The sequence below is a fragment of the Macrobrachium rosenbergii genome, chromosome 56, assembly GCF_040412425.1.
Source record: "Macrobrachium rosenbergii isolate ZJJX-2024 chromosome 56, ASM4041242v1, whole genome shotgun sequence".
Classification (NCBI taxonomy): Eukaryota; Metazoa; Arthropoda; class Malacostraca; order Decapoda; family Palaemonidae; genus Macrobrachium; species Macrobrachium rosenbergii.
In genome coordinates, this window is record NC_089796.1 from 17156802 (window position 1) to 17183801 (window position 27000).

Sequence of the window (27000 nt, forward strand, 5' to 3'; positions counted from 1 at the left end):
ACTGTATTATATTTGTTTTTGTTAGAATACTGCTGTTCATGAAGTTGTAAAGCATAATAAAAATGCATGGATCATTCTAAGTGATTTGTGATAAAGGGTTTTGCGCGGTATAGAATATGTGGCGTGTATCTATTCTCTTCACCCACAGTGAATTACGCTGAGATCTCTCCTAAGGATCACGTCCCAAGATGTGGAATAAATGTCTGTTTACGTGACTGGATGAAACTCAGGGAAGTGAATCCCTCCCCCCCCATAATTAATGTATGGGATTAACAACGTTATCTAAAAAAAAATCAGCGCTCCGAAGGGAAAGGGTCATACCAGGAGAAAAAAAATTATTATACTGAAACTTGAAACAGACACCAGAATTATGTTTCGTGCAGCAGGTGGTCAGAAGTGTAGGCTTAAAAGTAACAGAACCAGTGTAGTCACTTAAACTTGGCCTCTTAATGCACTACTGCTGAGGAGAATGTGCCAAGGACCGAAGTCTCTAGAGATTGGTGTAGGAGTGTGGAAAAAAGCCGACTTAAAGGCGTAACTCTCTTGAACACCATGAGCAATAATGCTCGGCCAGAACACAAGGAAAATTAGCGATAAGTAAGGAAGGGAGAGACACATGGCAGGAACAGAGTAGGACCCAAACCAGAGTGGAACGGTAAAACTGCTTCTTATAGGAGTGAAGGAAAAGAGATGACCTCAAGGAGGAAATTTCTAGTAGTGCTCTCTGCTGACGTCTCCTGAATTTCAGGTGTGTCTGTTTTATTTTCTATCCCCTCATATTTATTTCTCTATCTCCTTTGCCTATAACTTGGCGCTCCCTGGAGGATGATTTCCCTTTGGAACTCTCTTGGGTTAATAGTCTGTTGACGCTGTCCTTAAGAATTTTCAGCTCAGGTTTTAAAGAAAGAAAGTGGGAAAAAGCGAGAGCTTATACGGTAAGTTTATAGGAGTGAGGAAAACGAGAGAACTCCAGAGTAACTAAGTTCTTCGCTGGGTGAGCGGGTTCCGTTCTCAGCTACCACTCTGTTGGTCGCGAGTTCGAATCTCCGACCGGCCAGTGAAGAACAAGAGGAATTTGTTTCTGGTGATAGAAATTCAATTCTCGCTACAATGTGGTTCGGATCCCACAATAAGCTGTAGGTCCCGTTGCTAGGTAACCAATTGGTTCTTAGCCACGTAAAAATAAATCTAATCCTTCGGGCCAGCCCTAGGAGAGCTGTTAATCAGCTCAGTGGTCTGGTTAAACTAAGATATACTTAACTTATCCAGAGTAACTTTGTAGGAATGAGGAAAAAGAAGCTTACACAGGAATTTCTAGCATTAAGGAAAAGGGAGTGTGTATAGGAAATTTATAAGAATGAGAGAAGAGAGAGAACATGGAAGGGAATTTAGGCAAGAGAACTTTGAAATGGGTTTTGAGGGTAGAGTAACTCAAATAGATATTGGTAATGCTTTCGATATAGTAAATCATAAGGCCCTTATTTATAAACTTCATACTCTCGAAGTGGGTGGATATGTTTAAGGATTACTCCGAGATTTCCGTACAGGTAGGCAGCAGCGAGTTGCTGTGATGGGATCTTTAGCGAATCAAAACCTATTGCGCCTGGGGTTCCACAGGGTAGTGTTCTTGGTCCACTGTTATTTTTACTGTATACCAGTGATATGGTTGTTGGCCTAGAAAGCATGATTGTTCGGTATGTCGATGATCCAACACCAGAGGATGCTGTAAAGTCTCCACTCATTAGAAGTGATGCTGCCCTTAGTCTCAATCGTCACAACAGTCATAAAATCAGTGCAACCTGTTTTAGGTCATTTGTACTACTTTTACTAGATTACTGCTCTCCGGTGTGGATGTCTGCTTCTGCCTGAGATTTATCTCTTTTAGGTAGAGTGGTTCGTGTTGGTAGGTTTCTGTTTCCTAACACTAGTAGTTATGACTTGGACAAAATTGACAGGCAGTGTCAGCAAATATCAACCTAAAGAAAAAAAAAGTGAAAAATATCATCTCTAGCAAATTCATCCTCCATTGGTGACTGACATTTATTTCGAGTCATGTACTTTGGAGAAGTGTCTTTTCAACCCGAGTTGTTACTAATGTACAATATACATATGAAATCTACGATTAAATGTATCTTACATAACGCTTCATTTTAGAGAGAGAGAGAGAGAGAGAGAGAGAGAGAGAGAGAGAGAGAGAGAATGAATGGCGTCTTTCTTTCATGAGATGCCCACGGGCTCAGCCACTCTGCACCTACTATTTGGGAAGACAGATATAAAATTATAGGTTAGGCCGCTATGAAGACTGTAGGAATGCCAGAAAATTGAGGACGAGTCGTCGGTGTATCAAGGAAGCTTTCACAGCTTGCCGCATACTGGCTGAGTATGGGCTAAATCAGATAAAAAATATTTGTAGGTATATATACAACGAAAGAATTACACGCATCAACATGCACTCTTATATAAATGCATTATATGTTTTTTTTCCATGCAAATGCACAGTCATAAGACAATATATATATATATATATATATATATATATATATATATATATATATATATATATATATATATATATATATATATATATATCTTCGTTATTCATTTGCATGAAGAAGAAACTCTCAAGCTTATGCAGGTACGGATTCTGAGGATTGTAGTTCTTTTGTTGCAAATATATCTATAATTTTCTCTCTCTCTCTCTCTCTCTCTCTCTCTCTCTCTCTCTCTCTCTCTCTCTCTCTCTCTCTCGTGGGGCTCATTAACTTGGGAGTGTTTGAGATACAAATCAATTTCAAGACTCCGTTGTTATTGTATTCCTCGAAACCTTAATGAGCTTAGTCTGAATTATTATGAATGCAGTTTCTTCACGTGAATAAGACCGAGTAATGATTAACGAGGAAACAGAAAATCAGTAAATTCATTTATAAATGAAATATATATATATATATATATATATATATATATATATATATATATATATATATATATATATATACTCATTTATATTTACAAAGTATTGCTCATATTACCTGTTTTAAGATTATAGCGATGTTATATATATATATATATATATATATATATATATATATATATATATATATATATATATATATATATATATTTATATATATATATATATATATATATATATATATATATATATACATATACTGTATATATATGTGTGTTTTGTGTGTGTATGTATGTATGCATGCATGCATATAAACATCAGTATAATGTTTAAACTGGTAATATGACCAATACTTTGTTTGTAAATATGAATTAGTATAATCATTGAACAAATTAAAGAAACATACAAGAAATGGTGCATAAAGTGAAATTTTATCAATTTGTTGAACACCAGTCGAGGCCTGTACAAATTTTACGAACGCTTTGTACACTAAATTTGTAACAGTTTAAGTTTTCCCTGTTATGTTTTGTTGTCAAGGGTGTGACGCCAAAAAAAATTACTTCTCTGTGTCACTTATTCGTGAAGAGACGTATCCAGTTACACAAAAGCTTTGGTACCCTTATATATATATATATATATATATATATATATATATATATATATATATATATATATATATATATATATATATATATATATATATATATATATATAGTCTCGGTAATTGGGCGGCTACTTGGAAATCTTAGCTTAATGATAAATAATATTGCCAAGACCAGGAAGAACATTCTTTATTACAAGCTTTCGAGGTATAAAACCTCATCATCAGGCTGAAAAAACCGACAAGGATGAGAATCAATAAAATTACAATAAAATGAATTGTCATAATAAATCTTCAGCAAAAATACTAACGAAATATATAAAATGAACAAGTAAATACAAACTAAAAGGGTGAGACGTAAAATAACGAAAAATTAAAAACACAAACATAAAAATATGAAAATAAAACTATAGTGAAATGTAAACAAACTACCACTCACAAAGTAAAATATTTAACGACCTAATTGAGTACCTACTATGAAATTACACGATAGCTAGTTGAATACCAGACGAGTTGTTGTTCAATTCCGGCTTCATCTTTTTAATAGTCAGCGACTCTGAAATTAAAAGGTCCAGTCTGTTTGAACAAAAGACAGTACCCGAAAATCCAGGTCAGTGAAAGGATGGTCCTGTGCTAAACTGTGTTCTCTAATGGCAGAAAAGGGTGGTTTGGAAAGGGAAACCTAGTTCTAACAGAAAGACCTCTGTGTTCCAAAATTCTGTGTCTGAGCCAGCGGGAACTAGATCCCACGTATCGCAGACCACACTGCGAACAAGTGAACAAGTAAACGACACAGGAATTAAGGTCCACAGGCAGAGTAGGCTTCTCTCTCAAAAGTGATCTTATTGTAAAAGGATTACAGAAAACAAACCGGAAACTGATTTGAGGGAAACAACGCTTAAGTATTTCTTGTAACTTTTTTCGGACCATATAGCTACTATGACCAAGGTAAGGCAATTTAATGTACTTTACATCTTTACTAGCAGTACTGTACGCCGGTCTGGGACAAAACTTTTCATTTAAAAAATTTTTCAGAACTTTGTAAAATACAAAAATGGGATATGAGTTTTCAGAAAAGTAATTCTGGAGGAAAACCATATCTTGATGAAATAAATTAAAATCACAACAAACATTGTAGGCTCTATTAATCAAAGTGCGTATTGAGTTCATCTTATACAACTTTATGAAAAACTGAGGTAATTCAATCCCAAGCCAGTAAAAGTACTTTTCCTATAAACAGAGGTCTCAAATTTGCCACTATTTCTGTATACCTGTACATCTAAAAATGACAACTTATTATCCTGTTCCGTCTCACAAGTAAAAGAAATGTTAGGGTGACGAGAATTAAAATATTCAAAAAACAAATCAACATGTGATAATTCCTTAAACACAAGGAAAGTATCATCTACATACCTACGGTAATACAAAGGTTTGAAAGCACTAGGGCATTCAGACATCCAAATCCTTTCACAATAACCCATGAAGCAATCCGCATATACAGGTCCAAGGGAATTTCCCATAGCTACTCCATCTATTTGATTATATAATTTACCATCAAAAGTAAAAATGCCATCAGCAGTTGCTAAATGTAATAATTTTTGCAAGTCTATTTTATTAAGTCCAAACACTGATAGATGGTTTTCACATATATTATTAAGAATAATGTCGGTTGTTTGTGTTTTTAATTTTTCGTTATTTTACGTCTCACCCTTTTAGTTTGTATTTACTTGTTCATTTTATATTTCGTTAGTATTTTTGCTGAAGATTTATTATGACAATTCATTTTATTGTAATTTTATTGATTCTCATCCTTGTCGGTTTTTTCAGCCTGATGATGAGGTTTTATACCTCGAAAGCTTGTAATAAAGAATGTTCTTCCTGGTCTTGGCAATATTATTTATCATTAAGCTATATATATATATATATATATATATATATATATATATATATATATATATATATATATATATATATGTATGTATGTATGTATGTATGTATGTATGTATGTATGTATGTATGTATGTATGTATGTATATATATAATATATACATATGTATGTATTATATATGCATATATATATATATTATATATATATAAGACACATATATGTATGTATACCATATATGTGTGTGTATGTATGTATTTACACAAGCACACTGGTAAATTAAAGGTAACAGATCTCAGTAAAATGAAAATGAACTGGAAACTAATACATTAAGTAGTTTCAGTGTGTACATAAATGGACCATATACAAGAGGTCTTTAAAATCCCAGTAGCCATACAATTATATCAGTCTGGTAGGGCGGACTTCTCTTGGCAAATCAGGAAACACAGGAGAAATATCTACTCGGCAAATGACACTGAACACACTCCTGGAAGTGAAATAATTCCAGATGAGACTAATAATAATATAATATCTCTCTTAGAACGAGTTAATACACAAGTAAAATGGATTGCATCACTCTTAATCACTTCTAACAAGGAAATTGTGTTACTCTATGCACTTATAACAAGGGACACACACACACACACACACACACACACTGGCACTGATAAATACACTGTTGCAAAGTCAAAGGAAAAGGGGTTGAATTAAATTATGAATTGTGAGAGAGAGATATCAAGTAAGAGAAAAAGTTACACTGGCTTAGAACTAACTCGAATCACAGGACGTACTGTACTTTGCATCCTTAGGATGCTTGTGTAGAACATTCTCCAGGTGCAGTAAATCTTCACTATCTTGTGCCAACGTCTGATTCAAAGGTCAAAGTTCCCCAAGTGAAGGAAATGAGTGCCTGTGAGGCTCCAGGGCTCATTCTCCAACTGGCAGAGCCTGTGGCGTACTCAAACAGACTGACTGACGACTTCTGTCGTTTTGCCCTTTTTATGGCAGAAATCAGTGCTGCAGGGATGACTTTAGGCGACGACCTGCAGATTAACAAGAGAAACTCTTTGCCAGTATTTTGAAAATATAAAAGAGTTTGATTAGGTTTGGGGCTGAGCTCGAACTTATCCCCTGAGGAGGAGTGAGCTTACTAGCTAACTTAACTAATATCCTTAACACTAGCATAAGGGGTGTCTGCATTTATTTAAAATTACTGTCTGCGGAATAAAATGAACCAGCAGTGCCACTGACTCAAGGTCATAACAAATGCCTAATTGAACTTCACACAGAACTAAACCAACACAGCACAAAAATGATAACTAGCGACATGCAGAGATTAAGGTAAATTGCAAAAAGGTCATTTAATATATAACATACTGTAATGTACGTGAACATGAAATATGTTAGTAATACAAGTTGATCAGCATGAAAATATTGAAAAACACGAGTTAGTTACTCTGTGATACATGCTGCACAAATATAATAAAATGCAACACAACATAATTACAAATGCAATAAAATTGCAAAATGGCTAGGACATGCTCTTCAACTTGCTGGGCTAAAGAACAGATTTAGCAAAATACAGAATAAATTCTTTCAATAAAACAATACTAATTAAAAGTAGGAGACAACCCTAGACATTCTTTCTAGATCAGGGATATGATTGCTCTATGTGAAAATGAGGCACTGTTACAGACACATAATAGGAGTGCTATGAGAGCTCAGTGGCTCTAATCAATACAAGAATTAGGATCCTAAGACTATATGTAATATAAACATGGCACTGTGCCAAGGCACCAGGGCCGGGAGAGCACCAATGCTTTGTCATTATTCGAGTTTTAGGTGCTTTACCTTGCAGCTGTAACTCTGGAGGCTTAGCCTCTTGATGCGGGTAGCCTTCCAGTTACTTCTCGTGGTAAGCACTGGAATGGTAGTCATGGTTGGAGCCGACTACATTTCCTCAAGGGAGCGGCATGCTTCGTCTCCATTAATTTTTCTTCAGGATCAACTGTGGAAATGAGTAATTGCTTTATTAATGGCTCTGAATCTTCTAATTCGCCATTAGGCTGGGATACCTCAGAGGGAACCGGTGGGATCGATTCCTGGGAAGGCTCAAGATTGCCTTCAGGACCTAAGCAGGGACTGGCACTGTAGGCTACGCTACCAGACAGAGCAGGCACTATGCGAGACACTGGCTTGGCTGCTGCGACAACCTCAACAGCAGTATTGCCAACGATAGGGTCTGAAGTAGTGCCATCCACTTTGGCTGCTGTGCCAACCAGAGTTAGGGCAGTGTCATCTATCTCTGCCAACTGTCATTACAGTTCCTAGATTTAGGAAATCGACTTGGCTCTTAAGGAACCATCCACCAGAGTCTTGTCTCCTGAGGGGAGATCGAGGGTGTGCTCTGGCACTGGCGCCAAAGGCAGGCTCAGGCACCAGAGTTGAATTTGGGAATGGCTCAGCGTCCGTGACGGATGGAGTACTGCCCTGATCAGTGGATTCAATTGGCACTGGCAATATCTTAACGGCAGGGTTGGAAAAATCATCCGCTCCTGACGGAGACTGAGAGGGAATTGGATCTCCTGAAGGGAGGTTGGGAGAGGGTTCAGGCTCTGGCTCTGCAGAAGGCCTGGATTTCCTCAGTGGCAGACATGGGTGATGCTTAGAGCAGGCCCGATCTTCCCAAGAAATGCTAAAATCTTAGGATGGCCACACAACCATTATGTGGGATGGGAATGGCACTCTGAGCTAGACAAGAGTACAATGCCAAAAAAAAATAATAAAGTGGGCCAGTATAAGGTTCCACCTACAATAAGCGTGCCCCTATAGTATGGAAGTCACTAATAGAATTAACACACAATGCATGGGTCATAGCCTACAATGCAGAAGTGTGAGTATTTGGAACACAATGCACGGGTTGAAATCTACAAATGCAAAGGTATAATTAACTTAACACAGTGCAGTGGAAGAGGGTTCAGGCTCTGACTGCAGCAGACTAAGGTCTTGGTATTGGCACTTCGTTTGGACGAAGCGTACTGATCCAGCTGAAATCTGGTTGTTCCGGCTCTGGCCCTATCTCAGTCTCGGGTATGTTGAACAGGTTGTCTATGCCTAGGGAATCCGGTAGAGGATCTGGGGTGGGGCCCAGGTCATTCACTTGTGCTCCTGCTCCTTTTCATGTCTAGCAGCATCGATCTGGATTTGAACCCAGTTTGTCAGATCTGTTGCTCTCAGTCCCAGAAGTTTCCCTACCTCCGTAAAGGCCTGGATTTCCTCAGTGGCAGACATGGCTGATGCTTAGAGCAGGCCTGATCTTCCCCCAGAAATGCTAAAATCTTAGGATGACCACACAACCATTATGTAGGATGGAAATGGCACTCTGAACTAGGCAGAGTATAATGCCAAAAATTAATAAAGTGGGCCGGTAGTATAAGGCTCCTTTATTGTGCCCCTATAGTAAGAAAGACACTAATAAAATTAACACAATGCACGGGTCATAGCCTACAATGCAGAAGTGTGAGTTTCTGGAACACAATGCACGGGTTGAAACCTACAAATTTAAAGGTGTAATTAACAGAGTGCATTGATCAGAGCCTGCAAATGCAAAGATATGATTATTCTAACACAATACATGGGTTAAAGCCTGCGAATGCAAAGGTATTATTATTTTAAAATGCATGGGTCAAAGCCTTCGGATGCAAAGATATGATTATTTTAACACAATGCATGGGTCAAAGCCTATAAATGCAAAGGTGTTATTATTTTACCCAAAATAAAGTGGTACGTATGTGAAAATCTGACATTCACCACTACATATCCTAGAAACTGAAAATAATTCCCACCTATTGGCTAGTTTCGGTTGAAGAATAACACGTTTGTGTAAATCTAATATGGCTACAAAGATACCCTATAAGTTTCCATTGGTGTCTGGTTATGGGGCAGCAGATAACACCGCACTTATGGGTTCGAAATATGGAGTGCGTAACCTGCCCACGGACACAATGGTAACACGTGGAGCAAAGATGGAACACACAAAAGATATCAAATTAGCACAATAATCGCATTTATAAGACTAGAAATCCCAGTACAATGGGTCTGGGTCACAATCCCGACTGCCATAATCCCGACAGACACAAGCCCGACAGCCAGAATCCCGACAGTCCAAGATACCGATAAGCCCAAATTCCCGACACACACACACACACACACACACACACACACACACACACACACATATATATATATATATATATATTATTATATATATATATATATATATATATATATATATATATATATATATATATATATATATATATATATATATAAAAGACAACCCGTATGAATTAACGGTGTGTTAACAACGCGTTTGTGTTCGAAAAGTAAAAGACCAATCGCCTCTGTAAGCCCACCCTTACTTTTATTTAACCTCCCTTTAACCATAATTATGTATTTAATGCTAATCACTGATTTTCTTCGTGTAGCTTAGCGTTGTAATTCTTAACTCCTCCCTCTTCATACACTGTATATTTATATAGTCCTGTCTGTGTACTTTTTCTTTAGTTTGCTTTTGAGAAAAGTCTAAACTTCGCCTATAATTTTGAAATTTATTTTATGTATATAAAACTCCTCTAGAAATGACAGATGCTTGTCCTCTAGAAATGGCAGAAGCTTGTGAAACGATTTTTTCACAAAAAGGAAAAGTTAAAATCAACGTACGTGGATATTTGATAAAAACAGAAACGACTCTTATTACTGGAGCTGTGAATTTCGCAAATCTGATGACTGTAAAGGCAAATCAGTTACTAAACTTGTAAATGGAAAGCATCCACTAACAAAATTTGTTGAACGCAATCACTCTCCTTGTGCAAGTGCTGCTAGTGTTGCAGATATCATAGACGAGGTGAAAATACAAGCAAAATCAACAAGAGATCGACCGTGTCAAATTATTCAGTCAAATACCGTCTCTGCTCCTCAAAATATTGTACCATGTCTACCTTCCAAAAATGCGCTAAGAAAGACTATAAAGCTGATTAGGCAGTGTGAGCGTCCATCAGAACGGTCATTAGAAGAAATCAACATTCCGCCGGAACTGAAGCTTACAGTACATTAAATGGTGATTTATTTTTGGCAAGAGGTTCACTACAGCCGCAAATTTGAAGAGATTGTCAGAAGCTCAATATTGGATCATGGGTGGTACTTTTAAGACAGTTCCTACATTATTTTACCAGCTGTACACAATTCATGCACCTGTGGGATATGGAAATCGTATAGGGTCTTTCCACTTGTTTACGCTTTAATGACTGGGAAGAGTGAAGTCATGTATAAACATACGCTTGTTTCCAGATGTGACTGACATCGCTGATGAAAATGAAATTGGTCTAAATCCGCAGTCTATAATATCAGATTTGGAACTGGCTGCAATTCAAGCTTCTAAAAGCGAATTTCATGTTGCCAACAGCAAACTTTGTTGTTTCCATTTAGGACAGTGCTTATGCCGAAGAGTCAGTCAACTGGATTATCAGTTCGCTACAGCAATGATGAAAACTTTAGTTTATTGATGCGATATTCATTGGCCTTGGCATTTCTTCCATCGAATGAGATTCCGGAAGCTTTCGAAGTTTTAAAACCTTATTTGCGAGAAGAAGCGGACGATGTTGTCATATGGTTTAAACATAACTACGTACTTGGACGAAAGTTAGGTATACCTTTGGTTTAACCAGTCCATTGAGAAGCTGATTAACGAAGCTCTTCATAGAGGCTGGCCCGAAGATTAGACTTATTTTACGTGGCTAAGAACCAGGTGGTTACCTATGGCAGACCTACAACTTATTGTGGAATCCGAACCACATTAGAGCGAGAAATTAATTTCTATCACCGAAATAAATTCCTCTAATTCTCCATTGGCCGGTCGGAGAATCGAACGCTGGCCCAGCAGAGTGCTAGCCGAGAACTCTACCGACTCGTCCAACGAAGAACCGTACTTGGACGAATGAGAAGGCATTTGCGTAATGGCGCCGTCGTCCGTGCCACACCATTATTTCCTCCTATTATGTATATGGTCAGTACACGGCTCCATGCAGTTAGGATTTCCACGCATGCGAAATGCAGTAGCAGCATGGCACAGGGGATGGGAAAACGTCACTGGGGGAGCTCATATTGGGCTTGATAGCATAACTGAAGAGTTACGAAAGGAGGAGCATCTAGCCAACGACCAATTTCAATGTATACTTCGCGGTGAACAATCTCCTAAGCAAAAAGAGAAAGAAAAAAAAATGATTTGTGAAGAACGGATCACCAAGGTGATGAGTGAACGTGAACATCAAGATGTTTTAGATTATCTTCGTGGAATAGCTCAATTTATCGCTTTAATAAATTTTGTTATTCTTTTAACAATTGTTACAATAAACTCTTAAACTCTTTTAATTATATATTTATATCTAATCCTTCATTTAAGTGTAAACCTATATTTTGATTATATATTTAATACCATCATTATTTTGCTTACCCAACAAAATAATTTAAGAAAACAAAATGTGTTTTATGTCGGGATTTTGGCTGTCGGGATTCTGAGCTCATCGGTGTATTGACCTGTCGGGATTCTGGCTGTCCGGTTTGTGGCTGCCGGGATTGTGGCATCCGGGATTCTGTCCGGCTCCCCAGTACAATACTGCTTAATACATTAAAATAATTACATTTGCTTGTCTAAAAGGCATAGCAAGAACTCAACACTCGCAAGGCCAGTGACTTCTTTTTATATAAAAAGAAGTGATTCCGGATATTAATATCTGACGCGTATGTTCAAGGTTTGTAAATTCGAATGACTCGATTACCTAAGGAAAAAAACTCTCTCGAATGAAATAAACAAAATGTATCTTAAGAATGCGTAGTAAAAGATAATAGCAGAGCTAATAAAATGCTAAACTTTCCGTCTTGCATTACAACGAACAGTATGAACGGTACAATGAACGATATGAACGTTGCAATGAACGATATGGTAGTGATTAATTGCCTTTAAAGGAGGAGGTACATCGTTTGCGTTTATCTCAAAAGCAGAATGCTTGCTCTCTTAAAAGCAAAAAATAATACCAATAATAAAAGTGTGCACTTGTCACTAAATTGTAAGAGTTATAAAAAGTTCCCTAACAGTGATATCAAACTTATGCAAATAATACACAGTGCGTGTTATGAATGAAATGAAAACTCGTCAACGCGTCGGCATGTGACATTAATTTGAAGATGGCTGATGTGCTATTGACAGCTGAAGGCCACGCGTGTGAGTTGTTTGTAAACAATGCAGATACAAGATGGCCGTCTGTTGTTTTGACGGATACGAGTCACGTGCGAAGGGGCAGGACAAACAGTGCTGTTGAACGAGCGGGTTGAAAGCACACAAACACTCGTTTTCGCTAATTTACTAGATCCAGGGGAAATACATGACCTTCTCTGATGGGATGATACAGTATGGTAGCTGGCAGACAGGTCAGCAGTTCCCATTCAGGGTATTTCTAACAATGTGAATTTTACAATTTCACGCAGAGAGAAGATTGCTAACATGCAATGCAAAACCCTGACTCCAAAATAACTAACTCGCAAATCTACCAAGTTACTGGGAGACGAACCAAACTGACCATTCGCTCCTACACTTGCAGCGCCCTCGAATTATTTTTTTACTCTGAGATACCCATTAGAATTATTTCTGAACGAAATTTACGAGTTTGGCGTGCATTACTCACTGATTTACACTTTCCTGTTCACGAGTTTGAAATAAAATTAATACAGATTCGATAAATTCTTGCGAGTCTAGCTAGCAAAGAGTACTAATTACTAATTAACTCGAAGAGGTCTTGGCTGGGTCACCATTATTACGAATTTCGAGTTTTATTGCAAGGGCCTATTGAGTATGGAAAGCAAACTCAGCGCTCTCGAAATTAAAAACATGTATATAGCAGGTATATATATATATATATATATATATATATATATATATATATATATATATATATATATATATATATATATATATATAAAAGTAAACTCCAGCATGCCTCTCGAAATTGTGTACATGTATGTATATATATATATATATATATATACTATATATATATATATATATATATATATATTTATATTTATATGTGTATTATTGTTATATTTATATATATATATATATATATATATATATATATATATATATATATATATATATATATATATATATATATACACACATATATGTAAAATTATATATATGTGTTATACATACAAATACAAACTTTTACACACACACACATATATATATATATATATATATATATATATATATATATATATATATATATATATATATATACTGTATATGTATAAATGAAGTACCAAAGCTTTCGTGTAGTTAGTTACGTCTCTTCACGAATAAGTGACACAAAGAAGTCACTTTGTTGGCGTCACACCCTTGACAGCAAAACATAACAGGGAAAATAACCAAACTATTTAAAACTTAAACTGTTGCAAATTTAGTATACAAAGTGTTCGTAAAATTTGTATAGGCCTCGACGGGTGTTCAACAAAATATTAAAATATCTCTATGTATACCATTTTATTATGTTACGGCTCACCAGTTCTTACAACGTACAGTTTGATGTGCGCTTGTCTTTTCTGTTCATTGATTATACTTTTTTGTATTTACAAGCATAGTATTGCTCATATTACCCGTTCTAACATTATACCGATGTTGTTTTAGTCTTGTTGATAAATCCTGACACAGTGATAAATCCTGTCCACTTGCATGGAATTTCCTTGATTTCATCCACGGTTTTGTTTAGATAAAATTTCTTGTAAATACCTCTTGTAAGTGTTGTTATTTTTTTTTAAGAGCCAAGCTATGATACAGAACTTTTCAATATCCAGGAAACTGTGTCAGCTGACTGTGAAAAAGTAAAGCAAGAAAATTCATTATTTTAAAATCCAATTTAGGTGTCACTTCGCAAAACATATTCTTTACTTTGAGGAATGTTTTACCGACACTGCTTGGTATCCTCTACTAGCCTGAGGATATTTTTCGTCAAGGTTGGAATTGTAATTCTAATTCCAGTGACTTAGAAAGGGATTTCTTGTCTTTTATGTCTCTATGGAAATTTTTTTATTTTCATATTTCTGTTAACTTATCTGTTAGGCTAACTTATCTCCCCCTCCTTTTGTTTTCAGTGAATTTTCAGTGTATTTCAGTGTATTAGGTTATCCGTTAATATATGAACCATTTTCCTCTCAGTTTTTGTATTGTATTGTTAAAGATTTTTCTCAAATTGTGTATTATTATTAAAGATGATAGAACGGAAGAATCGTTAAAGATTTTTCTCAAATTGTTTATTATTATTAAAACCGATAGAGCGGAAGAGTCGTTTTAGCATTTTATATATTTATTTGTATATTTGTTTGTTTAATTTTTTTATTGTTCGTTTTTTTTCATTACAAGTATACTTTCCAGACTGATTTTTTCTTATGTCAGTTAATTCATTCCTTTTATCCCCTTTTCCCTATGTTACCTGAAAAGCACTCGAATTTATCTTCCATGTGCAACTTATCAGGTGATGCAAATGCTTTTCCTGGGATTCTTTCAAGTGATCTAAAAACAATTATGGAATATCTTTTGAAGAATATTATACTGAGTGTTTGTCATCTTCGAATATCGCATATAAATATGATTGGAAACTGTCTTTGTTGTAAATTGGTCGCAGAAAATCTCAAGTAGAAATAATTAAATAAGATGAACTTAACAAAATTATTACACTTAAAATATAAGCAATTACCCGTCGGGAGTAATTAATTGAGAATAATTGATCGGAGATGAAATATTCAATTAATTCATAGGAAAAAGTCCCTTAATTGATTAAATTAAATGTTTATAAAAATAATCGATAAAAGACTGCTGTGCCAAAGACTCAAGAAATTATATTCATGAAAAACAACCCGTCTCTTGTACTTCATTCTTAATAACATTCAGCGTAACTAATTAAAAATAACTTCAGGGAATAACGACTCTTAAAAATGATGACTCCTGGAAGCTGGAACGTAAAAGATAAAGTACAGTAAACTTTAGATTTTGCTTTTATACTAGATAGTGGGCTTAAGCTAGGAGAGAGAGAGAGAGAGAGAGAGAGAGAGAGAGATTGTTTCTCCAGAGCGAAAAGATAAAGTATTAAAGAAACTTTAGATTTTGCTTTATACAAGATACATAAGGGGCTTAAGCTAAGAGAGAGAGAGAGAGAGAGAGAGAGAGAGAGAGAGACTATTTCTCCAGAGCGAAAAAGATAAAGTATTAAAGTAAACTTTAGATTTTGATTTATACAAGATAGATAAGTGGGCTTAAGCTGAGAGAGAGAGAGAGAGAGAGAGAGAGAGAGAGAGAGATTATTTCTCAGGCGAAAAAGATAAAGTATTAAAGTAAACTTTAGATTTTGATTTATACAAGATAGATAAGTGGGCTTAAGCTGAGAGAGAGAGAGAGAGAGAGAGAGAGAGAGAGAGAGAGAGAGAGAGAGATTATTTCTCCAGAGCGAAAAAGATAAAGTATTAAAATAAACTTTAGATTTTGCTTTGACAAGATAGATAAGTGGGCTTAAGCTAAGAGAGAGAGAGAGAGAGAGAGAGAGAGAGAGAGAGAGAGAGAGAGAGAGAGAGAGAGATTATTTCTCCAGAGCGAAAAAGATAAAGTATTAAAATAAACTTTAGATTTTGCTTTAGACAAGATACATAAGTGGGCTTAAGCTAAGAGAGAGAGAGAGAGAGAGAGAGAGAGAGAGAGAGAGAGAGAGAGATTATTTCTCCAGAGCGAAAAGATAAAGTATTAAAGTAAACTTTAGATTTTGCTTTATACAAGATACATAAGTGGGCTTAAGCTAAGAGAGAGAGAGAGAGAGAGAGAGAGAGAGAGAGAGAGAGAGAGAGAGAGAGAGATTATTTCTCCAGAGCGAAAAAGATAAAATATTAAAGTAAACTTTAGATTTTGATTTATACAAGATAGATATGGGGCTTAAGCTAAGAGAGAGAGAGAGAGAGAGAGAGAGAGAGAGAGAGAGAGAGAGAGAGAGAGAGAGAGATTATTTCTCCAGAGCGAAAAAGATAAAGTATTAAAGTAAACTTTAGATTTTGCTTTATACAAGATACATAAGTGGGCTTAAGCTAAGAGAGAGAGAGAGAGAGAGAGAGAGAGAGAGAGAGAGAGAGAGAGAGAGAGAGAGAGAGAGAGAGACTATTTCTCCAGAGCGAAAAAGATAAAGTATTAAAGTAAACTTTAGATTTTGATTTATACAAATACATAGTGGGCTTAAGCTAAGAGAGAGAGAGAGAGAGAGAGAGAGAGAGAGAGAGAGAGAGAGAGAGAGAGAGATTATTTCTCCAGAGCGAAAAAGATAAAGTATTAAAGTAAACTTTAGATTTTGATTTATACAAGATAGATAAGTGGGCTTAAGCTGAGAGAGAGAGAGAGAGAGAGAGAGAGAGAGAGAGAGAGAGAGAGAGAGAGAGAGAGAGAGAGAGAGATTATTTCTCCAGAGCAGAAAAGATTAAAAAGATAATTTTTAAAATAAACTTTAGATTTTGCTTTAGACAAGATTATTTCATGACAGCAAACTTTAGATTTTGCTTTAGACAAGATACATGAGAGAGAGAGAGAGAGAGAGAGAGAGAGAGAGAGAGAGAGAGAGAGAGAGAGAGAGAGAGAGATTATTTCTCCAGAGCGAAAAAGATAAAGTATTAAAGTAAACTTTAGATTTTGCTTTATGCAAGATACATAAGTGGGCTTAAGCTGAGAGAGAGAGAGAGAGATTATTTCTCCAGAACAAAAAAGATAAAGTATAAAAGTAAGCTTTAGATTTTGCTTTACACAAGATAGACAAGTTGGCTTGAGCTGAGAGAGAGAGAGAGAGAGAGAGAGAGAGAGAGAGAGAGAGAGAGAGAGAGAGAGAGAGAGAGAGAGATTTCTCCAGAACGAAAAAGATAAAGTATTAAAGTGAACTTTAGATTATGCGTTATACAAGATAGATAAGTGGGCTTAAGCTGAGAGAGAGAGAGAGAGAGAGAGAGAGAGAGAGAGAGAGAGAGAGATTATTTCTTCAGAGCAAACAAGATAAAGTATTAAAGTAAGCTTTAGATTTTGCTTTACACAAGATAGATAAGTGGGCTTGAGCTGAGAGAGAGAGAGAGAGAGAGAGAGAGAGAGAGAGAGAGAGAGAGAGAGAGAGAGAGAGAGAGAGATTTCTCCAGAACGAAAAAGATAAAGTATTAAAGTAAACTTTAGATTATGCGTTATACAAGATGGATATGTGGGCTTAAGCTGAGAGAGAGACAGAGAGAGAGTGAGAGAGAGAGGGGGGAAGCGATTATTTTTCCAGAACAAAGAAGATAGAGTATAAAAGTAAGCTTTGGATTTTGCTTACACAAGATAGATAAGTGGGCTTAAGCTGAGAGAGAGAGAGAGAGAGAGAGAGAGAGAGAGAGAGAGAGAGAGAGAGAGATTAATTCTCCAGAACGAAAAAGATAAAGTTTAAAAGTAAACTTTAGATTTTACCTTATACAAGATAGATAAGTGGGCTTAGAGAGAGAGAGAGAGAGAGAGAGAGAGAGAGAGAGAGAGAGAGAGAGAGAGAGAGAGAGAGAGAGAGGGGGGGATTATTTCTCCAGAACGAACAAGATAAAGTATAAAAAGTAAGCTTTAGATTTTGCTTTACACAAGATAGATAAGTGGGTTTGAGCTGAGAGAGAGAGAGAGAGAGAGAGAGAGAGAGAGAGAGAGAGATTAATTCTCCAGAACGAAAAATATAAAGTATAAAAGTAAACTTTAGGTTTTACTTTATACAAGACAGATAAGTGGGCTTAAGCTGAGAGAGAGAGAGAGAGAGAGAGAGAGAGAGAGAGAGAGAGAGAGAGAGAGAGAGAGAGATTATTTCTCCAGAACGAAGAAGATAAAAGTATAGAAGTAAACTTTATATTTTGCTTTATACAGGATAGATACGTGGGTTTGAGCTGAGAGAGAGAGAGAGAGGGAGATTATTTCTCCAGAACGAAACATAAGTTATTAAAGTAAACTTTAGAATTTGCTTTTATACAAGATAGATAAGTTGGCTTGAGCTATGAGAGAGAGAGAGAGAGAGAGAGAGAATTTATGCAATTTACACACAAAGAACCTGTGATTTGAACATGAGCATGAATTTGAACACGAAGGCTAAGAGTTGAATTTTTTTTTGTTGTAAACATAGATAAAACTTCAGTCCGCAACAAATGTTCATAATTGTTTATTTTTCTTCCTCCAAAACACTACAGTGCCAGCGAGGGTGTCAGTTGGGGTGTTGGTAGCTACAGGTGTTATGGTTCTGTATACGCTGCGGGTGAACCTCTCTGTAGCCATTGTGGCCATGGTCCGGACCCCTACAACTTCAACGCTTAACGGTTCTCCAGAAATTAAACGGTCCTTTTGTCAAAAGGTGAGATTTTGGAATGCTGTGCACGTTTATATATATACACATTGTATATAATATATATATATATATATATATATATATATATATATATATATATATATATATATATATATATATATATATATATATATATATATATATATATATAATAATAATATTACACATTACATTACACACACACACACACACATATATATATATATATATATATATATATATATATATATATATATATATATACTATATAAGTGTGTGTGTGTGTTTTAGAGACGATATTATTTTTTTTTATCTTTGTGTACGTTCATGTGTTTTATTTTTTGTGTCCTGTAAAATTGTTAATATTCATCTTGATATGTTTTTTATCTGTTTTTATGTTGTGTTTTGTTTCGTCATGTGCAAAATTTTGTCATCTCTCTAGCAAAATAGATTCTCAGCTGAGCAAAGTTCCTTAGGTTGTCTTTAGTAGTGGAATTATATTAGCAACTTACATGGAACGACGGAGGTTCTCCCAAGTGTTCATTTTCACATTTTGGAAATGGCATATAAAAATAAAATAATCCAAACGCATAGCCAGCCCTTAAACTGCCCAGACTCAAATATGTGACATTTCGTGAAAGGTCATGTCTCTGGTATAAGTTGCAACTTGAGACTTATTCTTAGCCTCATCTCTGGCCTCTCTGTTGATAAACTTAAGCAGCATTGATCATTGATCGGAAGCTTGCAACAGACCTTAGCAGGATGCGCGGCAGCGGGTCATTGACGGGGTGAAGTTTCCCAGGTCTTTGATGAGGCTGGAAATTTGCGATGAACTTCTCCGCTTTCTTATTTTTAATCTGAATGTCTATTCATGAGAAAATTCTGGCGATAATTATTTTATCTCTTTATATGTTGGTTTATGCTTTTCTTGGGTTATCTGTTAGTTGATTTTGTTTTTCTTATGCATTCGTAATTTTCACTTATTCTTGTTGCTTTTTTTTTTTCTTGAGACTTGAATCAGATTAGTCGAGAATCAGATTCCTCGAGCACAAATGCTACTAAGTCTCCCTCTTTCTGTCTATAGGATTTCTATCCAAACCCTTCTCTTGACAATCTTCTAAATAATTACACACCTTTGACTTGTTTCAGAAGCTGAAAATTCAAGAGTTATACACAAAATCAGACGGCCAATCTCAGTTTTGTTATATGCCAAACAAGATGCTTAACTTACAGATTTCTTCTTAATTTTTATTTCAGCTTGACGTGGTAGAATCCTCTTTCGTAAACAGTTCTTTCGATGGTTATGAATTATTAGAAAACAACATAACAGAAGTTGATGATCCGATTGACGAGGAGGTAAGGTATCAGACTCATTCAGCCCCGATCTGAAAATTTTAAAATTCCTTTTACATATATAAATTATCTGTTGTACGTAAATTTTTTGTTGAAGATTTTAAATGCCAAGTAATAGTATGATATCCATAGTAGTATATTCAGGTAACGAATATTTCCTAAATCAAAAACTATAAAAGAAGAGTAAAAGTATATCATCCTTAGCGCAATGTCCATAATATATTAGTTGAGTCTTCGTACTCAGAATGTTCATGATTATAATGTAGGCAACATACCACTTTCAAACTTTTATTAATTGAAATATTATCCTTATCGACATTTTAAGGTTTCTTTCAATCTGATATACGATGTTATTCTTGGAAGGTAATTAATAGCAGATACTGAGTTTATAGAAACATGAAGTTATAACGAGATGTAATGGAATAGGCCTGATTGAGTTGTGATGTAACTTACATTCGCTTAATTAATGAACTTGTTTAGGAATTATTATTATTATTATTATTATTATTATTATTATTATTATTATTATTATTATTATTATTATTATTATTATTATTATTGTTGCTGTTGTTGTTGTTGTTTTATATGAAGTTTGAAAACATGATTTTTAAGCTCAGAGGGTTAAAGGAAAAGCTTAGACAATTCTTCGCAGTTTGTTTGTCCCGGTCATAGGTCAACACCAGGCCTCTTAATTCCTTCAATACCTTAATACACTTAAGGGCCGCCTTTGTGCAAGTACCCGTTCCGCCATAAGACCGGCTTTATAAAATAAAAAAAAAAAAAACGGTAAATTCTCTGAACCTTAATTCAAAGATTGCAGAAACAAATTAGTTACATTTCAGTTTTCTTAGTTATTTTTAGTTATGTCCTCAGTTTTAACAAAATTTTAAGTGTTCGGTGTTGCTAGAACTTTCATCGCTGTTTGGATGATATAAAAAACATAATCGGACTTCATACGTATTGGATATCGTTTGAAAAATATATATGTTTTTATGCAGGGTTAAGAATGCAGTCTTTAAGCATGCATCTCCAGTATGGTAGACATGTACGCAGCCTGGTTACCACCTGTGTATGGCTGTAATGTAACACAATACGAGATCTGTAATATCTTTTGTTTATGAAACAGTAACTGGAATAGTTCAGCTCATGGTTAAATTTTACGTCAACTATCTCCTTGACATCTTTATAGTTCATTGTTATTACTGCTGTGTATTTAACGTGTAGTAATAATCTATTTGAATACAAGCTAAATTTCAGTTGAATTCCAAAAGCCTTTAGAATAAGCAGCATTCATTAAATGGTTAAGCATTCTCCCTTAATTATACAGTTAAAGACTATTCAAGTTATCTTTTCTACATCTTGTTCCATGGTACAGCATACAGTAATAAGTTATGGGGATACAAAATTTCATTACAATTAGTCTACATCTGTATTTTGTGTATTCAGTCGCAATTGAAGGAGTTTTGCAAGCCCATAAATACTGCCATTTATATATATTAAGATATATCTTGAAATTGTGCTTATTATTGTGTCATTCCGTCTTCAGGGTGCCGTGACACACCAACTACTGTTGACAGGGCCTCAGAAAGGGATGGTCCTCGGAGCATTTTATTACGGGTACATCATCACCAGTGTAAGTCTTCAGCGACTGACCGTCTCTTTTTCTGTACTCTCAATTTTATTTCCCCGTATGCGTCAGCCAAATCTCATTAGATTTAGCTTCCATTACGTGTATATTTACGTATATACTTAACGTGTTAAAATGAAAGTTTATATATCTATATACTGTATATAACTATATATATTAATATATATACGTATATGTGTGTGTGTGTGTATGTATGTATGTATATATATACATATACATACATATATATATATATATATATATATATATATATATATATATATATATATATATATATATATATATAGAATGCTAGGTAAAGTTAATAGTTCCTGTGCTGATGGTATCTCGATCAATAAATTGGGGTACATTATATCTGGTTAGTCCTTGGATGGGTTACCACTAATGAATGGCAAATGAAAGTCTCGCTGAACCTCTGTAAGAAGATGGCTGAAATTGTGCAGCCAAATATTTAACCTAATGCTTCGAAGCTTGAAACAAACTCTGAGAGCCTGGTGCGAGTGGCAGTGAGTGACAACGAGACCCGAGAGGCCAACAGAGTGTGTGGGAGTTAATCTTCCTTATCTGCAATTATGTTCTCATGTCACGAGAGGAGGGGACAGGGCTGCTCATTTCAATCCGCCTCTTTGATGTACACTTTCAAAAAGACTCCCCTTCTTTGTTAACGCACTTATTCATCGGTAAAAAGCGAGAAAGCTCTCCTCTCTAATATATATATATGCGCATTGACTAACAGATAGATTGTTAGATAGATAAGAACTTGATGAAAGGCAACATTGAAACATTGAGTTCATAGGATTAATTATATCTGATTATTCATATGCATTCAACGTTGCAATGTTGTCTTTGATCAGTTTCTTATCTCTTTTTATTTCTCATGGCTACTTAGTGTTCAAAGGCTCTCTCTCTCTCTCTCTCTCTCTCTCTCTCTCTCTCTCTCTCTCTCTCTCTCTCTCTCTGCGAATAACGAATGCTGTTTTAAAGATTTCTCTGAGAACTCCTTGACTGCATCCCACGCCCTTTTGCCGTCCGAGAAGTCACGTACGAGGTGTCTTTGCCTGATGATTTTTTCATTAAAATTGATCGTAAAAGGGGTTATCAGTATTAATAAATGGGGAGAGAACTGTTAATTTTTCCTTACTAAATCTGTTTTTTTTGTCATTTTTATTAGTATTATTATTAATATTACTGTGAGTAGTGTCTGTTGATGCGTATCAAAAGAAGGGAACTTCACTGTAAAAGCATTTAAATGTTCTTAGAAAACTAATTATGTTGTTGTTGACGGACCCAATTCTGCTCATTTCCCATCACCTGACTCCTAGCAGCCTCGCCCCTCCCCCACTGCCCACAACCACCTTTCGGACTAAAGAATACATCTTTGGGACTACAAGGACAGGTATACGGGATGCTAGTAATAGGTGTTTAGTGAACCTGAAGTGCCTTGCTGTTAACCTTTCCTTAACTTAAAATGACCCTTCTCCTCCAGTCCTACATTTTTCCCTGTTGACCCCTCCTCGTAGTATTCCCCAGCATCCCTCTCCTCTAAACTCACTATACCATCTCTCTCTGCCTCTATATGTTTCCTTTACAGCATCTAATTCATTTGATTCTTCCTCTCTCTATGCTTATTCGTACCTCTCCCAAACGAACGCAACCCGATACCTCGCTTCCCTAGTATTTTAATACAAATTCCGTTGAAGTCCTTTGACAGTCTTAATAAAAAATGAAATGAATTACTGTATTTCTATTTTTATTCTGATGTTCAGAGGATTTTGAAAATCTCATAAAATATCATGAATGCTGTATGAGTTTGTTCTTGTATATCAAGTGGCCTTTTGTCAGCGCGTGCTCCTGCTCTTGGAGCAGCTAGTAGTGAAGCTAAGATTTCAATGCATGGTGGCTTTACGTCCATAGATCTGTTCAGTGTGACTAGTAAATTTCAGGTAGCTGACTACTCTCACTACTAACTCATGCCCATTACATATTTTGTTGAGGGTCTTTCCCCAAAAGACTTAGCTGAGCCTAAGTCCTACCCTTTCTCTCTAGTTCCGTCCCCTCAGCGCGGGATACAGTTTACATCAGTGACCTCCAAAGGATCGATGGGAGAATCAAGAGGTCGATGGTCTTAATTTAAGGTCCTTTATACCTGAACGCAAATATTCATTTGCTGTTCAATGGTGAATGGAAGCAGAGAATTGTGATGTTATAGCGATAAACGGTGGCGGTCTATTGAGTTTTTTGGGTCAAACACCGACATTAGTATTTCAAGAGCAAATCCTTCGAACGAAACGAGCCATGTTTAAACCTAACAGTTTGACTCAGTGGTCTTGTTACACTAATTAATAATAATAATAATAATTCCCTACCCCCCTAAACCGGATGCTTTTTTTTTACCCTTACCAATCCCGTCATCAAAAGGCGACGTTAAGAACCCCGTCAACATCATAAATGTTGGAAATTCCTCCCAAATACACTACGATCCGTAGGTTACGTTTTAATCGTAGAAAAACGGGAAATATATGTTAGCTGTAAATCTGTAACTTAGAACTAGAAAATTAGAGAATATGAGATGGGCCAATGGTCTGGTTTTAATTCCTTATAGTCATTTTCGGAAACTTTATTAGGCGATACAGTGAAAAGCATTAAAGTACTATAAGTCGACAACTACAGAGGTTATGGAAATTAGGGCTCAGTTAATTCACGATGCAGATTTGTGATTACCACCAAACCAAACACATTGGAATCGATTGATGGAAAGGTTTGGAATTGTAAACTAGAGTTGCACTGACGGCAGTCATTAGAAATACAGGAATGAGAAAGCGCGAGCCGATCGCTATCGTTTATGACCACCCCGTCCCCCAAATAGTGTAATTCTTAGCGAGTTAGCCAACAGTGTGTTCATTTGCTGGTGATGCCGCTGTAAGGAAAAGATCGTTACATGTTAGCGTGGCTTGGAGTGCCAGAGAAGCGTCTCTTAGACTCTTGCCTCATTGGCCCTGGTAGGTCTTATAGGGCTAGAGCAACCAATCACCATCGGGCATAGCCGATGCCATGTCAGGAGGGCACGTAAGATGACGCCCCAAAGGTGTTTCAGTTGTTTCCCGGCGCCCAGAGAGAGTAGACGGGTGTGCAAGGCGTAAAAGTATACCTTAGTTTAACCAGACCACTGAGCTGATTAACAGCTCTCCTAGAGAGGGCTGGCCCGAAGGATTAGACTTATTTTACGTGGCTAAGAACCAGTTGGTTACCTAGCAACGGGACCTACAGCTTATTGTGGAATCCGAACCACATTAAACCGAGAAGTGAATTTCTATAACCAGAAATAAACTCCTCTAATTCTTCATTGCCCGGCCGGAGATTCGAACGCGGGCCCAGCAGAGTGCTAGCCGAGAACGGTACCGACTAGTCCAACATGTCGTGCTATACCGAGCATCCGCCGCCCCGGTTCGCCTGTTATAATTAACGTAAACATAATCACACATATTAAGAGGAGCTCCTTTGTAGCTTAAGGGAATATACTCTGTGTTAAACGTTTCCCACGATTTTCGTTTTAAGCATGTCCGACGTTTTCCTGAGTAGATTGAACCCACAAATGACCCAAATCGGGTCAAGCGTTAATTAAATATTTTGTGTGAACAGATACAGGTCTTAACCCTCGCTCGCAAATGGCAGTTATCCCCTGCTTTTTTGGAAAATAATATGATTTAACAAATGCAAATTAAAGGAAACTATATTTGATTTGTAATTTAAATAGAAGAAACTTCAAAGAAGTTATTATTTTCACCCTTTCACCTGAAATCTTTTGAGGTATATTAATGTTTACTTTTCAAAAATCACAATTATAAAGCTGTTTTGTTTTGCAACCTCTTGTAAACGCAGGCTGTAATTTGAGAGAGTTTGAGACATGTTTAATGAGGCAGAGACTGATATGTAATAAAAAAACGATACAGATCATAATCAGTAGAGGAAGAGAGCAAATTCAGGTTTTAATCTGATGGCGAACGAAACTGTGGGGACAAATTAAAGGTGAATTTTCTATCTTTCTCCGGTTTTTCTCCCTTCCCGTGATGGAGAGTACATCCATCCATCCATCCGTATATACATACGTACATATATATATATATATATATATATATATATATATATATATATATATATATATATATATTATATATATATAATTACACACACACACACATATATATATATATATATATATATATATATATATATATATATATATATATATATATATATATATATATATATATATATATATATATGTGTGTGTGTGTGTGTGTGTGTGTGTGTGTATGTGTCTCCATGAAACGAAAGGGAAAATGAAGAAAAACAGGATATTTATGTCTCAATATGTCCCCACAGTTTCGTTCTCCATGAAATGAAAACCTGAATTTCCTTTCTTCCTCTACTGATTATGATTTTTATTGTGTGTGTGTGTGTGAGTAAGAGAGTGAATGAGTGAGCGCATGCGTCTGAGTGGTAGAGTGTACGTGAGAGAGAGAGAGAGAGATAGTTAGATAATTCCCTATGCAGTGGTTAGTTACATACATGGATTGTTTACATGATTATGTATAACATTACGCTGTATATTTCGTTTGGGTCATTGACCCAGCTTCATATAATCGAATGTCTTGAAAGTACAGTAAAGAGAGAGTTCCGTTTGGTATCGTTGAGTAGTAAGACGAGACGCCCCATCGGGAACTTTTTTGCTTTTCAGACCGACAGAGTACTACCAGTTTCAGTGACCCTTGAAGCTGGTTGAATTTAGGCCACAATCCAGCTTCTTTACTCTAGGTTTGGTGTGATTAGTATCCTTCACTTTTACTCTTTATTATATTTTTATTCTATAGAGAAAGGAGGAATTATACTTGGGAATATGTTTTTTATACATATAGTGCAAAATGGAAATCGACTGATAAGCAACAAGTGTAAGTGAAAATAACTTATGGAACAAGTGAAAATGTAGTTTATCAAACGATGGTTCGTTCATAGACGAAAGGATTTAATTTAAAATCTTTCTCTCTCACAGATTTATAAGCTGGCGAATAAAGAGACTCGTGAATATTCTAGCCAGTTTAAGGAAAATTTACTATTGACGATGCTTTGTAAGATTGAGGATATGCGGGC

General features: G+C 35.9%; 1 protein-coding gene across 5 annotated transcripts in view; it reads left to right on the forward strand.

Moving 5' to 3' along the window:
- LOC136836425 (sialin-like) overlaps positions 1–27000 on the forward strand; it is a 417985-nt gene that overhangs the window by 308535 nt on the left and 82450 nt on the right. For all 5 annotated transcript variants that reach the window (XR_010852391.1, XR_010852392.1, XM_067100648.1 and 2 more), the window contains 3 exons: positions 18718–18878; positions 20109–20207; positions 21751–21837. Coding sequence is in view for 3 of the 5 variants with exons in the window: in XM_067100647.1 (XP_066956748.1) it covers positions 18718–18878; positions 20109–20207; positions 21751–21837 (347 nt within the window). In the remaining 2 variants the exon portion in view is untranslated. The remainder of the gene's footprint in view (positions 1–18717; positions 18879–20108; positions 20208–21750; positions 21838–27000) is intronic.